Source organism: Schistosoma mansoni, chromosome W (genome assembly GCF_000237925.1).
Source record: "Schistosoma mansoni strain Puerto Rico chromosome W, complete genome".
NCBI lineage: Eukaryota > Metazoa > Platyhelminthes > Trematoda > Strigeidida > Schistosomatidae > Schistosoma > Schistosoma mansoni.
Genome location: NC_031502.1, coordinates 5708009 through 5728552, shown reverse-complemented (window position 1 = coordinate 5728552; position 20544 = coordinate 5708009). Strand labels below are relative to the sequence as shown.

At 36.1% G+C, this 20544-nt stretch overlaps 2 protein-coding genes across 2 annotated transcripts; one reads left to right on the top strand and one right to left on the bottom strand.

Moving 5' to 3' along the window:
* Positions 1-1739: 1739 nt before the first annotated feature.
* On the bottom strand, positions 1740-17154 carry Smp_022470 (putative excision repair cross-complementing 1 ercc1; the record flags this gene model as incomplete). The annotated part of the gene is made up of 7 exons (XM_018800011.1): positions 1740-1847; positions 2547-2615; positions 3713-3890; positions 6417-6493; positions 8341-8440; positions 16631-16734; positions 17080-17154. The coding sequence occupies 7 exons, from the start codon at positions 17152-17154 to the stop codon at positions 1794-1796; spliced, it is 657 nt and encodes a 218-aa protein (XP_018653867.1). The 3' UTR covers positions 1740-1793.
* A 1850-nt stretch (positions 17155-19004) lies between these two features.
* Positions 19005-20322, top strand: Smp_022480 (hypothetical protein; the record flags this gene model as incomplete). The annotated part of the gene is made up of 2 exons (XM_018800010.1): positions 19005-19019; positions 20137-20322. 2 exons carry the CDS (start codon positions 19005-19007, stop codon positions 20320-20322), a joined length of 201 nt encoding a protein of 66 aa, XP_018653866.1.
* Between the last annotated feature and the right edge of the window lie 222 nt (positions 20323-20544).

Here is a 20544-nt window from a genome sequence, read left to right as displayed (position 1 = left end):
CCCTCGGCTATACCAGAGCATTTTCATGCACTTCGTCATAATGCTCTGACCTCAGGTTTCATTCGTACTGATGTGTAGTTAGAAAGAGAAAATTTCGCAACTGCCTCTAATCATATGTTCTCTGAATCTAGTTTTCAGCTTTTATCGTCTGTGTGCTCCTATTACCGTTAACCTCAAAATAAGCTATTAATAAACCAGAAATCCTATGTTTAATATATCCCTTGTATCAATGATCCAACTTTCTTCAAGGATGTGTACGTTTGTGTAAGCTTATGAGAATCGGTCAGAAGCGAGACTGATAAGTGCAATCGCTCAGTTAGCATTCGATTATACTAATTATTCCCACATTGTCATTCTACCATGTTCTGTTGATTATTAATCATTGAAAAGGAAATCTGTAATGCGAAGATCGCTTTTTTTACATGCCAGTTCCACTCCCTTAACTATTGGGAGGCTGGGTCAATAATATTTTGGAAGCATAGTGCTGAACTGAAATTGCGTTTACGATCCCGTTACTACTCAGGACTATATAGCTGAGTGCCCTCTTTAACAGTGGCATTTAATTCTCTTCTGATTCGAAATACAACATAAGGAGATAACAATAAAAGATTGTGCGTGCGCAAATGGAAAGCCTCGTAAAATTAATAAGTTAGCAGTAGATTATAATGTGAATGAAGTAAGATGATTAAAGGTAATAGTGAAGTGATATCAGAAACAATTATGAATAAAATCATGAGGATATGGGACACAAGTAAAGGGAGAGGGGGGTATTTTTAGATACGAAGTGACAAGTGGTAATAATAATAGATTAAGGCCAAGATAACGATCACAACAAGATGTACTTCTTTTGTTCGTACAGTTCTGCCTTGAGCTCATGGATGAAAAGAGCTTCAGCTGTTTTAAGGAGTTGGATACGAAGAAGTCTAGGTGGATTTGGACGAACTGTATAAAGAACGTTGAAGTCAACCTGTGGGTCGGTAGAATGTTTTTGTTCATAATTGCTTCTGATATCACTTCATTTAATTTTTCAACTCTATTACCTTTAATTATTGTAGCAAAAACATTTTAATTATCTTCATACACATTATAATCCGTTGGTAACTTATTATTTTACAAGACTATCTATTTGCACATACAATCTTTTATTGTTATTATACATATTGCGTAATCCAGTATTATAGTTTTTTTTATTACATCATCATGTTCATGTGCCCTCACAGAACTAGTACTTTAACAAAAAAACTTCATTTATATATACGATTGTACAGCTTGATAATAAATTCGCTGAACATTTTTTAACGTTTAAATGGGAATTATATATCGATAAGCAGATAGCAATGTTTGGTATATACTAATAACACTACGAATGAAATTTGGCACTAGAAACTTTGCGGAGATTATAATTTATGGACGACCTCTAGCGACACTAGTGACGCTGAGACTCGTCTACGCACTAGGATCGAAAGAGGGTAATAAATTAATATGAAGAATCGAGATTAGGATTTAGGGCTAGGAATTAGAGTAAGTGTTTCTATCAGGAACTGACATCAGCTATGATGCCGAAAACCAAGACTTGCTATTCTTGATCTCATTGGTTCGTCCATAAATTATAGTCTCGCCGGAACTTTTATAGTTAAAATGGTGGTATAGTTTGTGAATCATACGTTTTATGTATCAACGCAAGGAACAATATAAAAACTGTCTTGTTTACTACTGAACCATAATTACCGATTATAACAGGAACTTTTATTTAGGCAAAATATGTACAGCATGTTTTTTTGCTCTATTTCATATCATGAATTTTTCTTTATAAATGGCATTCTGAAAACTTCAGTGAGTTTACGGGCCTGCAAATAGAAAATGAAAGTTTTTTGTTATTTCGTGTAAGGATGTTAGAAATATTGTTGAGATTGTTGAAATAATAATACCTGTTATACACAGTTCATTTTGAGTACACATGTGAATACTGGGTATTATCATGATCTCTGTTATTATTGTACAACTTCTTATTCACGAATAACACTTAGGCTTACTCGCAATATAACATTCACAATGGATTATGTAATTTAGAAGGACCACGAACGTGAAATACAAAAATCTTATTACAACAAATCATAACCAGCAAGCAAAATCCAAAAACATCGCTAAGAGAATTAACAATTGAAGAAACTATGAAGTATTCTCGAACAAACCTGACGCACACAAACAAACTGGAAATGTACAATTGTTGAGATTCCAAAGGTATGTTCAGTAATCTGCAACTGCACTACCACGCAGAATACAGAATAACCACAGTTAACGATGATGTAATTTTATAACTCTAATCAGAAACTAAACGAACTGAATACGTAGATAGTGCTTATCCATCTAAGTAGAAACATACAATTGACAGTTTGTTCAGTAAGTATACCACAATAACAAAATTATCTGAAGAGGGAAATCTTTACTCGGCCTTTTAAATAGAACCTATAGTTACGTAATGCGCATTCCCCTTAAAGCTTTTATAAATATATTTAAAATAAAGTTATTTGAAAATTTCAACATACCTTAAGCTGACCGAAACCAGGGCACTTCTCCAAAGTTGATTGATCAGCTCGTATTATGTCGGCTACCGTCTGAAAGTTTACATTGAAAAAGAAAATTAGAAAAACTATCGAATCCTTGTAAAATTTAATTTTTATTCAAAAACAACTTATTACTTACGTATTAACCTGCTAGTATCAATTTTATTACTCACTTATCAATAGAATACGGAAGTAAATCTGTTTTTATGAATCCCCGATTGTTCGTTTTAATCTATCTGCCTTGATTAAATGCATACTAGTCAACTATTAAGTTGAAAATGTTCTAGGTGAATTGTTATTTCGTGCAATCTGAATCGTATGATTGTGTATAATAATGAGCGAAATAAGTAGTTTATCGCATCAACCTAAGAGAACCAAATAATAAAATGCTGTGATGTTTATCAGAGTATTTTTTTTCAATAACTATTAGGATCATCAGGATCTAAGCTATTTTAATTTAACTAAATCTGTTATAGATGGTTAAAAATGATGAACAGGAAAGTGTAGATCTAAATCATCAACGTGTATTTCACTCAAAGATTTAAATTCGTGACACTTATGGACATAATCAGAGACGTATAGCACGTTATTCTGCTCCACTTGATTCTTTTAAGAACATATGTTGATAGAACTTAGGTTTTTCAAGTTATTTTTCATTGCTAATCTTTAGAATTGTATAGTGAGAAAATATTTGACCGAATACTTCACTAGCTATATGCTACTTAGCTAAGTTGTTTATCAACTGTTAGTCAGTAATATCTGTTTTATGTCACATACTGTTAACTATTTGTCAACTACACACAAGCAAGTACAACTCAAGCAAACAAGGTGAGACTATTATTTACGAATGAACCAATCAGATTTAGGATAACAGGTCTTGGATTTTGACACGAAATTCATCCATCCACTGGCTAAATAGCGTTTTGACATTTTAGCTGATGCTAGTTCGTGACGTAAACCCCAAATATAATTCCTAACCCTAACTATCAACTGTAAGTCATATTCTTAATTCCTCACACTATTTTATAACCCTCATTTAGCCATAGTAAGGTGGACATTTTCAAGGTCACTTTGGCGTCGCTCAAAGGTCATCTATAAGTTATAGCTTCACCGCAAACAATAAAAACTAGAAGGATATTCACACTTACATCAAATTTTTTCATCGCTGAAACAGCATCAGCTTTTGTGATACGTCGAACCGAAGTTAAGAAATCTGTAACCTGTGCGATATGATCTGTTTGTGTGGCTGGTTCTACCATTAAGTTATCTGGAGGCTTGTTTTCCAAGGCTTTATAAGCTTCTAAATATCTTGCTGCTTCCTCCATGCTGTAAGTGCGTAAAAATGGTATATTTTGAAATTTAAAAAAACGATTAACAATTTTGCTTTGTTTGTGGATTACGCGAATAATTTCTAACTTCAGTGATAGTGAACGATACTGCTTCGTATCTAATTTTTCTACGGCCACTAACTAGGGATAGAAGTCCAAGCTTGTCTAGAAGCTCCATCAAAATAAACTAACATTCTAATTCATTCCGTCATACACAGTTAAAAGATTACAAAACTTAACAATCTTTGAAGAGAACTATCACAAATAAATATTATACTGGAAATCACATTTAAATCACTGTATAATCTTCCACTTAATTCTTTCCTATTAAATTTTGTTTAAAGACTCAACATCCCCATCACCTCCACTTTTACTCTCAGGATTATTCAGAATTGAACTGTGAACCATCGGTTTGACCATATAGAGGACTCAGGCACGATCGTTTTGGAGGAACCGACACTAACATATGGAGCCAGTTTAGTACTTGTAACCTATATGTGCTGCCAACTAGATTCAGATAGCATCCAAGCCACACATAAAATGTCTGTTTTAACGAATGTATCTGCTCCGTTGTTGAGCATTATTGATTATTAGGCATTTTTGCCTTAAATAGACCGTCCCCGGTCTCCACTTTTTCTGAGTAAGTACGTTCCTTGGAACCAGATTAAAGAGTGTAAATCTTTCTGCAGTCTCACAATTTGAAATTGATACTGACTTAGTACAACCAATCTTTACCGATTATGATGAAAGAGTGGTCACAGAACCCTCTCAATGGAGAGGTAGAACGAATTTCTCATAGTTGGGAACCATTACTTATCGCAAATAACTGATCTACAATTGAACCACGTGGTAGTTCCTTGACATCTTTTACTGCAGTCACCCAGGTATTCATCGTATGAAGTCTGTTGTTCGAAGTTTGGCCTGCTGATCATTTAAAAACTAACAGATTGTGTAAATTCGTGGACGGCCTCTTTAATTTTCCGCAAGTAGTAAAACATGATGATCGGGTACCACCAGCTCTGCGGCCACAACATGAAGACCTATCATCCAGAGCACACAGGCTTAGCCCGTCTGCTTTTCGCTAATACGTTCTCTAAATGACTAGAGATTCTCCCTGTGGATAGCACTAAGAGCAAACAAAACCTGCCACTTACTAACGGAGATTTTTTTCAGGATGGGCTGTCAGATAAGGGGTCACAGTTTACTTTCAATCATTTTCGAAATTTCTTCAGCTGAAAATCTATTATCCACATCTCTTCACTACCATACTCTCATCCAAACAGACAAGTAGAGAGGTCTATGAAAACATTCGAAAGGGCCCAAGTAAAATTGGGTAGGGGGTGCTCGTCGAGGTACTGCATAATTTTCAAATGTATGCAGAACAATAACCCATGACGCATTACCAAATTGCGAATGGAAGTTCTTATGGACTGCATATTGAAAACAAACAAGCAATCGATGCTGCCAAAAGGACTGCGGGTGAGAAATTGGTAATACTGAGGGCCCCACTCCAGCACTGATGATCAAATCTGTGTTTGCTCGAGATTACAAACTGAGGTACGACGCATGGACAGAGGAATTTGTGACTAGGAACAAGAGTGGGGTAATATATGAGGTGGCAGTTGGAAACGATAAATATTTGCATATTAATTAGATGCAAAGAAGTGTAGCACTGTAACTTCTGGGAGTAAACGGCAACCTAATGTCGGAGACAAATACTTACAGTCTATCACAGCTCTTGAACAGTTAATAACCTTTTTTTAAGCGAGGTATCGTTCACTTATTTTTCGTTTAGTAAGCCCAAACCTCAATATTTTATGTACCAATGCTGACTAAATGTTGAAACCGTTTATAACTGAAGCATAAAAACTGTCGAGTACAAAAGCTCTCTAAATATTATCATTATATATCAGCATATATATACGTTACGATATCAGTTATGAAGCCTCTGTAACATGTATTCCTCTCACATGGAAAACAAGCTATTCCTGCTTTATACGCTCGGGCGTGATAAAAAATACCTCAGTCAAAATAATTCCTTGTATCAGTCACAACAAAACAAAATGTATCAATTTTGAATGTCTAAATAACCAAAATGTTTCAACAGAAGGATAAAACTCATTATTTACAAATGGTCAATCACTGAGTAGTGACTAATGTCAATTTATCTAGACTAGTGATCACACTGCAATTTGATCAGCTCTTGAAGTTAGATAAGCATAATAGTAGTTTACTACTTAGTGATCAATCAATTATAAATGTCTCATTCTTGCTGGTCAGTTGAGGCTCAAAAAACTCAGTAGTAACGTTTCAGACTATGAAGCTGGGTGATGCGAGTACAAAACTTATGGAGAGAAATAGTTTCCTTAAGATTGTATGTACACCTCACTGACGAGCACAAAACCCATGTTCAGGATTTTTTTTGCTGACTACTTCCAACAACCTAACAAAGTTTATCATACAAAATCATGTGGACATTGGTTTCATTAATTAATAAATTACAAAGGTGCAAAGATAAACTTACTTCCAAGCCAACATCAAGGTTAATCTCTCAGTCCAACAAATTTTACATAACTCTTTTAACGGATAATATGGATCTGGCTGAAATGAAGTGTATATGTTTTATTTTGTTTTTATGCATTTGATAAGAAATAAAACAATCAAATTAGCAAGACAGACCATGTAACAATTATTCAAATTTAGGTTGACCAACTATAAACAACCTTGAGTAATGGAAAGATTTGATTTAAAATGAAGCTTATAAGATAATTCTATCAAATAATTTATCTTTTATTTGGTACAAACTGATGTGAGGAACGAAGCTATCCCAGAAATCATTGATTTTGTCGCTGATTACAATATAAATTTACATAAAATACATGAGGAGAGAAATCTATTCCTTGTAACATGGACTTCCTACTTAGCTTTCAGACGTTCTCTACCCTAGGAATTTTGAAAAAATTACAAAACGAACTACCGAAACTACTAAGATTTCTTCGAGATCAATGATTTTTTAAAGTTGCCAGTATCTTCAAAGTTTGTTACTACACCTTTAAAAACTATATTCTCAGTGTGTAATCCTCATTATCATTGGTAATATATTATTTTACTTCGTTTACAACTCATCTTAATTTCATCTTGTCGTGTTAGTGTGGTATAGAAACTCCGGCTAACACACACGTGTAAGGCTCTACGTTGATTATGACCTATTTATTCTGGAATGAGTGGTCAAATTAGTAGTAATTTATATGTTTAATCAATTAGATTAAGAAAAAAAGATTTAAACTTTCGGAATCTACCAAGACTGTTGTTTTGGGTTCTTTAGGATTTCTTCTGTAGCAATGACTGACATCTAATAACTTACTGATTAAATTCATGTGAGGTATCTTTTTTAAATACGATTTTACGGTAAATCAGATTCAATAGTAGAATCCTCTGAATACGCCGATAAAAAATGTTACAAGTATAGAATGCAATTATCCATACACAAGTTTCTGAACTTAGCTTTGAGTCAGATTTTTGTGTGAAGGATACCAGTGACACTCAACTCTCCGCACTGAAGTAGATAGAGAAAAATCCAAGTCTGAAACCCAGTAGCTGAAAGTTAGAACTCCCTAAATAAACGAACCCTTAAAGAAAGACATAAGATTACCCTAAGAGGATCTTACAATTGATTATCTCTATGATAACAGTATTAATTATTAAATGAATAGCATACTTGTGAGTCGTAAAAAGTCTTGAAAGAATTATGATCCCTTGATAGAGACAATCTGATAAACACAAATGGCCTAAATATCACATTGGATATTATTCATGTCAACGAGATTAAGAAATTAGGATTCGTAGTCGATTTCCCGGTCGAATACCTTGGTTTTGCACTCATTACAACTTAAGTTGATCATGATTGCATACGAAATTGAGAGGACGAAAAGCGAATGTCCGGCATAAGAATCAATCGTTGGTCACCGGCTACCATGGGACTGTATCTCCTTACGATGCTCAACAGTCTTGTGGATCAGATCTTGAGGTCAAAGGCTCCGGGTGTGGCCCCCTAAGAAAGCTGCCTGCTTCGGTCTGGGCACCCGAGTAGTATTACAGCCCTCAAACAAATCAAACGAGATTTGTGTGGGGCATATGTATCTAGTGCCCCCTTTTACCAATATTTATGTGTTTAAATAAATAAAATAACAATAAATCCCTTGATAATAATTGTCAACTGATACAGAACATATATCCAAAACTGCGGATTAATTACCTAGTCAGTAAATGACAATAGTTTGTGATTTTAACACTTTCAATAAAGGAAATATTACACTGAATAATTAATAAACTCGTTAAATAAAAGCTTCAATTTTCACGCTCAAAAAATTAGTCAAGATAATAACTTCACTTCTCATATACCCTAAGAAAACTGTTTTCTTTGATTGTGGCACACTTAATAAACTTACTACATCCACTTGAACAAGAAGTACAGATAATTGATAATGTTGTTTTGTTTGACGTAAACGCTCAAATATATATTCAGGATTTAAATTATGATAACGTAAGCTAAACAAAATCGGGACAGAAATAAATAGTTACCAAATGCGTTTATTCAATCACATTGTCAAGAAAAATAATAGTTTATCTTTCAAATGTAACAATATTTTATAGACATTATTCCACGGTATAAGGCCGTCCGAAGTCGTACCGCTGACTGTATAGAGGTGTGACAGCAGTAAGGTGTTTCCTTCAGACAACCAGCATGACAGCGATGCTGCCTTCCCACAAGGAGGGATGAGGTTAGAAAAGGTCGACCCCAAAAATGCACACCTCGCCTTATCCCACGGATATCCGTCTCCGGAGGTAAGGTCCTTCGAAGAACGGAGTTAATACAAAAACTACCCACAAAAAGGTCGTGTGTGACCGACCCCAAGCGGTTGTCCCTTGGGCACTGCGGTCACGCGCTCAGGTCATTAAGACCACTTCTAACCCAATTTCCTTTTCAGGTACCTCTAGAAGAACCCTTCCACGGTGTGGGCAACCGGGAAGTGATAACTGCCCTCATACCTCTAACAGCACTCAAGATAAGAATATATTTAGAAATAAAAGCTGGAATTTTCCATTTTGATACATAATAAAAAAAGTTATACTGAATAGGGATTTAGATGTTTCAATTCCTAAATACCAAGTTTTAGAATTCATAAGTGATCGTGTACTTCAAAAAGAGCGACAGTCTTCTATCGAGCCTCTCCATCGGTGGCTGATAGCGATGTGATCTAGTTGAGTCCAACGTTGGCACAAATTCGGTGGTCACCATGTCAAAAGATGTTTTTCCTTATGCCTAAATCTATTATTTGGGAACATACCATACCACCTTGGAAACACCGGTTCTCGTCCGATCACCGCATGTTTATGAGGTAAGTAGTAAGTAGGACAACGTAGGACCAGGCACATATATGCATCGGTCCAAGTTGACATACCTCGTTAGCACAACAAGATGAACACCGGATTCATAGAAGTAATTAATTTAGTGGTGGTAGTATATAAAGAAAGGTTGTATAGAAGGATATAGTATAGGAAGGAAAAAAGTTATGAAGCAATTTTAATCTCAAGGTTTAAGGGAAGATAAAGAGTGTATACACCTACGCCATTGTGATCGATTCTGAGCCATGTCACCCAGAGTCTCCAACCATTGGTTACGATAGTCACGCGGACCCCAACCAAGTAGTCTGCATCTACCAACATGGCTCAGACTAGAAGTTAGTGACTTTAAGCACTGATGCCATGTTTTGGTTTGGCCGCCCCTAACACTCTTCCAACCATCCCCTACACTAGTCAACATTGCGCGTCGTGGTAATCGATGTTCAGGCATACGTAACACGTGGCCTAACCATCTCAGTCGATGAAGATTCATGACCTCATCAACTGATTTACCATGATTCCCTAATACCCTGCGTCTAACCTCACTATTACTTACCCGGTTATCCCAGCAGATGAGAGTAATATTTCTAAGGCATCTGTGGTCAAATACTAGAAACTTACGAGTACCTTCTACTCTTAATGGCCATGTTTCACAGCCGTAAAGTGGAAGAGAGAAATGCTGCGCAGTATACTCATCCCTTAATTGATAGACGGATATCTCGTCTTCGCCATAGGTGACGTAAGTTGGAAAAAGAAAAACAAGCTTTTTGAACCCGTGCTGAGATTTCGTCAGACACCAACCCATTAGGGCTGATCAGACTTCCAAGATAAGTGAAGTTGTCCACGCGTTCGACTACTTCACTCCCTATCCTTAGTTCAGGTGTTGACGCAGGCCAGTCCTGGAGTAACAATTTACATTTGGATGGGGAGAAACGCATCCCAAACATCCTGGCATTATTACTGAGTTTCAACAGAAGACTCTGCATTTTGTCAGTGTCTTCACCAAACAGGACTATGTCATCTGCGTATTCTAAGTCGATAAGTGAACCTCCTGGTAGAAGATCAACTCCTGAAAATTTAGTCAACGAGAGTGTTATTTCCAGCAACAGGTCTATAATGAAGTTAAACAAAAATGGGGATAGTGGACAGCTTTGACGGACACCACTTGAGGTTGTAAAATCATATGACAGTTCGCCATAAGCTCTCACTCGACTGGTAGTGTTCGAGTAAAGAGCCTTCACAAGGTTTATGTACTTCTGAGGTACACCTTTCAATGACAGACACTGCCACAGAACCTCTCGGTCTACAGAATCAAATGCTGCTTTTAAGTCAAGAAAAAACTATCATTGTCGGACGCCGATAAGCATGTCTGTGCTCTAAAACTTGACGAATGGTGAATATGTGGTCGATACAGCCACGACCAGGTCTGAAGCCAGCCTGATTTTCTCGTGTTTGGAGTTCACGAGTCTTAGTTAGGCGCCTGATAATTATTGAGGCTAGTATTTTAGATACTATGTTAGTCAGACTAATCCCTCTATGGTTATCACAGGATGATTTTGGCCCCTTCTTATATATTGGGACAATCAGAGATTGTGATCAGTCAGATGGGATTACGTCCGTCTCCCAGATTTTAGCCAGAATATTAGTCAACCTGATCGCTAAAATTGGACCACCATATTTAAAGACCTCTGGAGCCACTCCATCTGGACCAGCTGCTCTTTTTCGTTTCAGATTACTTATAGCTTTTTGAACTTCAAGTAGGGTCGGGGGCCTACTTCAATGTTCCATTCAGGTTTTCTGGGAATAGTGGGTAGTTGTGCAGTAGCTGAAGGCCAGCTAAACTGCTCCTTAAAGTGTTCCGCCCATCGTTCTAAACGTTTGGGTTGAGAGCAGATAAGGGTTCCATCTTTTACCGAGATCGTCTGACTTACACTTGACTTCTTAATTCCGGTTTCTTTTATTAGCCTGAAGAGTCGTCTGGTGTTGCCTACAGCCACTGCCTTTTCTATCTCTTTTGCTTTCGTTGCCCACCACTGCTCACAGTAGTTCCTTAGACTTTTTGTTAACCTAGATCTGATTTGTTTTCGCTCTTCATCGTCTTCAGAGCCTGATGGGATGAGTTTACGCGAATCCAACAGTGAAATAGACTTAGAAGAAATCCACTGGTTTTTTGGAGCCCTATGGTTTAAATAACTAATAGATGTTACTGCTGTTTCCACAGCTGTTCGTGTGTCTTTCCAAGCAGCATCTGGGTCAGTCTCGTTTACAGAACTGCCTAGATGTGAACTCAGTTGTTTCTGGAATTCGCATTTGGCTTTCTCGTCCTCCAGTTCAATCCTAATGGGTCTTCTTAGTGTACTTTTCTTGCGTCCATTGAGGCGCAGACAAATGCGCGCTCGTATTAAAGCGTGATCAGAGTCTAAACAAGTATTCCAATACGAGCGACAATCTCCTATTGAGCCTCTCCAATGATGACTGATGACAATATGGTCTATTTGAGTCCATCGTTGGTTGGTGCAGGTGGCCGCCATGTTAGACGATGTCTCTCCTTATGCCTAAAATTAGTGCTTGCTAAAAATAAACGATTGTCTGAGCATAGTTGCAACAGACGATCACCATTATCGGTTCGTTGAGCCGGAATACTAAAACACCCACCTAAATGTCTTTCTGTTTGATTTAAGCTGCCTACCTGGGCATTAAAGTCACCCGCTACGACTACTATGTCTGAGCGCTTAGCTTTCTGAAGAAGCTCAGAGAGTTTTCTGTAAAAGTCATCTTTTACTTCATCCGCGCTGCAGTCAGTGGGAGCGTAGGCAGAAACGACGAAAAGACAACTACGTGTGTCCCTATCCTTCCGAGTTCTTACGGAGCCATTTAGCCGGACAGCACACAAGCAACTGTTAACGGGGATCCATTCTAATAGTGCCTGTTCTGCCATTGTACTTAGTGCTATGCCTACACCTGCAAGTCCACGAGAACTAGCCAACGGGTCGCCAGATACACGGAGGGTGTATTTCGTTGGCTGTCCATTTTGGCGAGGTGAGGTCAAGTGAATGACCACACTAGGATCCTGTATGCGTGTTTCGGAGACACAGCATACATCAATGGTACGAGATTCTACGGTTTTAGCTAAGGAAGCCTGTTGACCGATTTGACTTAAAGCACGTACGTTGAAGGCTCCAATGTGTAGTTTGGAGCGAGGTTTTAGTAGACCTGGGACAGCGTTTCGCGCACTAGAATCGTTGGCCATGGTGACACTTGAGGAGGAAACCGGAACAGGAAGTTTAGTGTTGAAAGTCAAGGTAGAAGGAATAGTAGGAATTGAAGAAGGAGATTGATTATGAATACAGTGGTCTTGAGTGCTGTTAGAGGTATGAGGGCAGTTATCACTTCCCGGTTGCCCACACCGTGGAAGGGTTCTTCTAGAGGTACCTGAAAAGGAAATTGGGTTAGAAGTGGTCTTAATGACCTGAGAGCGCGACCGCAGTGCCCAAGGGACAACTGCTTGAGGTCGGTCACACACGACCTTTTTGTGGGTAGTTTTTGTATTAACTCCGTTCTTCGAAGGACCTTACCGCCGGAGACGGATATCCGTGGGATAAGGCGAGGTGTGCATTTTTAGGGTCGACCTTTTCTAACCCCACCCCTCCTTGTGGGAAGGCAGCATCGCTGTCATGCTGGTTGTCTGAAGGAAACACCTTACTGCTGTCACACCTCTGTACAGTCAGCAGTACGACTTCGCCTTCTGACCTTGGGTTTGCTGCTTTTAGTCTCCCCGCTCTTCAAACGACCTGCCTGGCATGGTAGGACCTTGAGGAACGATTGTTCCCGCCAGTATAGCTCGATTGAATCATCACGATAGGCAAGCCCGACCACCACGTCAAGGTAGCAGCAACGGTCGGGCTGTTTATGAGGTGGGAAAGAAATAATGGTATGAGCGAAATGGGATAATTAGTGGGAACAATCAAATTTAACATGACTTCTATAACATAAGTTTATGAATGACAGTTTACTTGGACCCCTTAAAGACGAATGCAGAAGGTTCGTGAAGCCGACGAAAAAATATATGAATATGGAATAACTGAGTACAAGCATGTTTTAATGAGTTTCTATAGAAAAGCAGTACTCGAATGCTTAATAATCTATCACATAGTAAAAAACGTTGGTTTGTGGAATAATATTCAAATGATATCATAAAAACGGCACTGATAAATCATACTCCGTAAGTATCTTCTCATTTATTTAAAGAAAAAAGTTAATGTATGTTTCAGTCACTATTGAGTCGATACGTTAATTCTCTGTCAAATATACATTAAGAGAATATGTGAAGGAATAGGAGCATAACTGCGAAAAGGACATATCGAAATTCATGTTCCTGTTAGGTGGTTACTCTTTGAATGGTTTGTGTAGTTGCAGTGAGATTCGTTCAACCTCAACTGTGAAACTGTTATAAAGCTGGAGGAAATTACTTATACAAATGAAATGTCTTTGAAAGTTGATGGGCACTACATAGCAGTACTAATAATGTTGTAGAGCAAACATTCATAATAGTTGCAATTATCAAACAATATTTAGGAGAAACAGATGGAACAATGTGAAATTGATGTAACTCATAATAATTAAATTCATCGTAAATTCGTTTTAACTTGAGATTACTATAGTAAGCTCCTAAGCGAATATATCTTTTGTTTGGACAGATTTCAAAACTGGATAAAGGAGTTAGTATTTCGTTTGAACTAAGAGACATTTTTAATAAATATGTGTGTTTAATAACGTTACCTACATTTTTACTTCTTTTTATGTTACAGTTGAAAATAATCATTCCTGTTAGTTATAATGTTAATGTTTAATTGCTACCCGTATGTAGATATTATCGGCAACTGTTAATGCAAATCATGTTAATAAATTTTTCTCATATAAATCAATTTTTCGAATCATGTCGATAGTATAGAAAATTCGGTTGCCCTAGGGAATTAACGCCGAAATTCTGAGGCATATAGTGGGTAGTACAATAGTCTGTTATTATAGTCGGAAAATATATAAATTGTGCAAAACGTTTACCATTTGACGTGCAATTAGGCCATAGACAAATCTTGAAGAGTTGATCTACTTGGTCTAAGTGCATTGGAAAGTTAGACAACCTGGCGTTGATTTTAGGGAAAAGTAAACAATTTGATATTAATTTTGAGTTGTTCATCCTGATAAAATGGGAAAATTCAGGGAAAATTCGAACTACTTTCCATGGGGTGAGGAAAAGGTGACAATTTAGTGCATTCATATTTATATTCACACTGACCTTTTTTGGAGAAGTTTGTCTTTGTTTCTCTTTTTTTGTTTTCTTAATACAATCTCATCTCCGAATTCCATATCTTATCTAAATGTCATTTTCTAAATGCAGCTACATGAAATGTTTATTCTCAGCAGTCAAAAATTATGAAGATGATCTACAATTAAGTTATTATTTAAACATGCTAAGACGTGAAATATCGTCAATAAAATGGTATTCACTAAGAACCTGTACGTAATTCCGTTCGTAAAATAGTGCATAAATTTAATAGTCACCGCTGTTATTCTGATTCGTTGGTTCCTTTTGTTTCAGCCCCAAAATGCCCTGGTACGACCGAGAGTAAAGAGAGTCAACTCTCTCTCACACACAATGATCTCACATGGCCACGCGTACATAGCATCTACTAGGGAAGTCCTACTCACTGCCTTCTCGTGGCGGGGGTGTTGTTTGCGAAAGTGAGAGGACGAAAAGCGAATGTCCGGCGCTTTAACCGGGTTGGTGGACACGGCAAGTTCACCTAGGGGAGTTGGAAAATCCTGATTTCAAACCAATGGTGCACATGGGCTCCACTACCCTGAGGGAACAAATGGCGTATGAATCAATCGTTGGTCACCGGCTACCATAAGACTGCATCTCCTTACGATGCTCCACTGCCTTGTGGATCAGATCTTTAGGTCAAAGGCTCGGGTTGTGTAGCTATCTGCCTTAGTTTAGACGCCCGGGCAGCATTCCAGCCCTCACGAAAAATCGAATGATTTATGTGGCGCATATCTATTTGGTGCCCTCTTGTACCAATATTTATGTGTTTAAATAAATAAATATCTTTTTATTTCAAGGCTATCAATATCATTTAATTTAACTCGATCAACTATACGGTTTGATTGATAAGGTTAGCCTTGAATTTGAGGCATGATAAATCTTAGTACCTGTGTCAACCTAAATAAACTCATTTAGAAATTTACGCTCCGATATGACTGAGGGACCAGTTTCCTACTTTTACCATTCATAGGCCTTTACGACCTGTCTTTAGATTAGTAAGTGCGAAATATACTGCATTGTTGAAATAAACCTGACCAAACAGTGGGTCTAGTCGACAACGTACAAAATTAATCTGGGATATATTTAAAACACAAATTATGAAGCTGAATGGGCTACTGCTAATTGTTGAGCACTGATGAAAGAAAACAATGTAGTCAACACAGGCTATCTTATAAACTGGTGTGTCGGTATTTTTTCCCAAACTCAACACAGAATACTACGAATCCAACTACACAAGTTTTATTATTTCAACTACACTAACTATTTTAGACTCCAATAGTACAGCTCATTACATTTATTACTATATTTGAGTCATGATATGCATAATATACTGGATTATATTTTTCATCATTATTCATCAAAATGAAACGCCTTTCCGTTTAAAGTGAGTCTGTTTTGGTTTTTTTAAGCGTAATTTTGCTACATATTATCAGGGTTAACAGATCTTATAAAGCTTTTAATAATCTAAAGCGATTATGGCCATTTTCAACACAATTTAATATTTATAATAGTAGCTGTCGTTATCTAACATATATATTTTCAGTGTATTCATCAGCCATCCGCAAATTTAACAATCTGCAACCTTATCATTTCAGTTGCAGCTCTAGTGATGGGAACATGCATGAGAACTACCTGTGTACGCAGTCGAGCAAACATCCTGAATTCTGAAAACAGCATTTTCACAAATATCTCAACGGTGGTAACGATGCACAGAAATATTATGGACATGAATTACGAGTCACAAGTCCTTTGGCTATAAACTTTATGTTCTCGGGATTTCTCCGGTGTTAACTAGAGCTCATAAGTAGCACTAACTGTCTTTTTATTCTGTAACGATAATCGCTTAGTTATACGCGTAAAGATGCCATTTTCGAGTCACACAAATTTTTTACAGTTGACTAGCTGTAAACAAACAGTGCTCTAAAATCTCAGTTTTCTGGTCAACTGTAATATAAACATCGAAATACCTTTCTGAGTTGATAGTACAAACATAATATTAGGCGACTAACCTTAGAAAATATATACAATTATTTCTTCCTACAACAAAATCCGGATCAATATCTGCATACTCCCAGGCAACATTACGTATCTGTTTTAAAACAGGATTACCTCTCTAGATAAACAATTCACAATGATAAAAGGTCAACATAATAGAAATTTATGATGAACAAAACAAAAGTAAAATTAAACTTCGTCGATGACCTTGAGTAGCCTTGTGCCAAATCAGAATGCAGGTGATAAACACAATAGTATATATGATTGCTAAGCTCATAAAGTTTAGCAGTACACTCACAAATAAACGTGGGTGAGATATTAAAGCTTTTTCACATAAATTCAGATAATTTTACATTGAGAGCTTTTGCAAGGCACATATTTTTAGTCGTGACTACATTGCCTAAACATTATTAATGTAGGTACCAATTATAGGGTGGATTAAATAACGCTTACAAACGATTACCTGATAAATATAAAAACTTTCCTTATCGATGGCGACTCCTGAGTAATTTTCTACATCATTTAGGTCGTCATGCATAGAGGATCTTGAGAGATATCACAAATATTATGCGCTGAATAACATCAAGTATCATCAACGAATAATTATCATTTCAGATACAATCTGTATCATGAGCAGCCGTTTCTTTTAATTTAGCTTACATACCATGCTACATTAATTGTGCAATCGCATCATAGATAAATCTATTACTTTTAAGATATAGATATAGACAATTTATATTTGGTTTCCAATATGGTCCGAACTATTCATTGTGCTTGAGTTTATACGTATTATTACCAACGTGTGACTTGGTAATTTCAACTAAGCTGAGTAATAACTAGATTGTTAATAATAAAAATAATATATCTATAACGCCCCAATTAGAGGAGAAATGGCTTACGCTGAGTAACTAAGTGTCAGAAAATTCAATTTTTCTACTCACTGGGATATTACAAATATATTATTTTCATTATCCATTTGGTTATTTTGACTTTCATGCAAAAAGTTAACGCGAATTTCTTAAATCTGATTGGTTTATCCGTAAACTATAATTGCACCAAAATAATGAAGAATTTGTACTGAAAGTTAATTAAGAATACGAGAGAGGAAAACAGCACAGTCAACTTAGATGGATAATGAAACAGCTTATAACATATTGAAAATAACATTATAATTTTAAGATTACCTGACGCTGATTCACAAGGATAGCATTTCCAGAAATTAAAATTGGTCCTGTTTGTATTCTACAAATGTGTGAATGTAATAATCATGGGATTGTATGATTTATTCATCGTTAATCACATTTATAGTAATCAATAACAAATTACAGAAATACTAACGTAAATCGAAAATGTGATAGAATAAATAATGAATGAATGGACAAACATATCGTTACACATCATTTATGTAATTACAGTAATCAATTTTCCTCGTAACAGAAAACTGAGATGATACAGAATCTTTGTAGCTTGGGATGAGAATTTCGGAGATATTGTGCTTTCTGAGCAGGACGGTGAGGTCAAGTATGTACTTATGATGTCTAGAAAGATATCGAAAGCATCATGATTAAACCGTCCAGCTCAAAGATTACATCTCCAGAAAATAGAAAAGCAAGTGTCAACATGAAATGATAATATTAAAGAGTATAAATTTATGCGTATGAAACAGTGTTAGATTACAACTTAATTAAGATGTTATACAACACATTTAAATAAAATCCGTATGCTGACATATAATTATCTCACATTATTGCTAAACATATAATAAAAAGAAGTTATAGGATTAATTTGAGAACAGGCACTTCAATAAATGCTCCATACAGATAATCAAGAAATGTTTTGATTTTTTAGGCTTTAGTCATAGGAGAATTCAAACTACTTGTACTTATATTACAATCAGCCTGATAATATTCAGTTTATTTGTATATGAAGGATGAACCTGATGTATTTTGTCGTTTATTATCCTTATTAAATACTTCTTAATTATCATATAAATATGTAAACAATTGTTGCTTGTGTTGTTTTTTTGAGATCACCTGTTTAATGTGAAATAAACGCTGATAATATTGCCTAGAACAAAAACTATACTTTTACAATTAGACCACCAGCCCCAAAGAATGTTAAACAACCATAAACACTTATCTGGATTACGAAATTTTCGCATTAAAATAATCTAATTTATTAGCAGATTATTCGACACGCACTTGGCTGATATGTTGTATGATATTGAACTTCATTTTATCACTACATTATTTCATTATAAGTTTATTATCGTTACAAAGAAAGTCTTAGCTTATTTATTTACATTACTTCATTGAGATCGACATAGTTTTAAACATTCACAAATTTCTGATTCAAACTTTCTTTTAGTCTGCAAGACAATTCTAAACGATGATTCCCGTGGAGGTAAGTGTCTACAGTTAACCGTGCTCAAGCATTCAGTTTTGATTAACTAAGACCGCGATCCAGAATAGTGCCCAAACATGTGTTCAGGAAGTTCACACTTTATACGGCTAATATAACCTGCTCTCAAAGTTATAATGTTCGTAGAAAAGATTTTCGACACTATAAGGTCTTTATTTTTGTTTAATGAATAATTTGCTGAATAAGCAAAACAGATTAAATTGTGAATTTACTGAGACTTTTATATTTCTAAAGCAATTAGTCCCTTTTATAAATTTCGATAGAGCAACTCCATCTTCTCATTGGTCTATCAGAATTTTATATTTCTACAGATGAATGAATGACGAATGAATGTGTCAAGTAAATGGAACACTGGGCAGAATTTTGATGTGTGGCGAGAATGATAATGATTGGTTGTTTCGCTGAGTCAGGCATGTAGATAGTGTGACAGGTGTTATATGTGTTATATATTCCCCTATCCTGATTACTATTGATTGACTGTCCTTGTTGTTGGATTGTGTCGGATTTTGGTGTGGAAATATATTGACGTTCTAGTCAGGCTAATCCCGTGTTCTTGATCTGAGTTGTGTTGAAGTCCTGTAGAATAGACCCTGGGTGGGAATCCAATGTAGATATTCGTCTAAGGTAAATTAACGTCCCACATACGTGTAAAAAGTGAAAGGACTGTTATAACAAGAAACCCTAGCGTTATAACAAGTATCCTACCTTTATAACAATTTTATATGATTATAGATACTATCAAGCTAATCTGTGCAAACACAACTTGGCATTCAATACGTTATAATCAATATACATATCACATAATTTAAAGAAGGAATAATAAAATATACACAATCAGAACATTGGCTTTCAATGCGACAGATGAACAAACTACAGGTAGTTATCATACTTTGAAAAAAGTAGAAGTACTCAACGACTGGCAGTCAAATAAAGATAGTATGTATTATGTTAGATTAAATCAATGGTAGCTTTTTAAAGTATAACAAAACTGGTTATTGTTTTCGTTACGAACATGTCGGTTGCATAATTTCTACAAATACTCCTGACATAAGCTGAAGCTAAACTACTATGAGAGAGTTTAAGTGTGTTTAAACACCAGGAATTCACCCTGTATTTGGTTGAAGGTGAATCATCTCTATGGGGTGGTTTCAATTGTCTTCAACTTGCTGCTCAGTCTGTTCGACGTAAATTTATTAGTTCTCAAGCCTGTCAAAACTCTTTGGATTTCGCATGGTGTCATGGTATGCGCGCTAATATGTTGGTAACGTCTGTTATCTTGAAATAATGATCACCACATATTTCGCTTTATACATAAAATGTAGATTAATGCCTAACAAAACTTCTGTCTTCATGAATAGCCCTCAATAAAGCTGAAATTTTAAGAATTAATCCTTTTATTTGAAAAAGATGTTTCAACTTTTTCGTTGATCGATCACATCGATGTTTAAATATGCTTCAATACGTTCAGTTGATTTTAATTCATTGATCACTGATTAACTCTCAAACT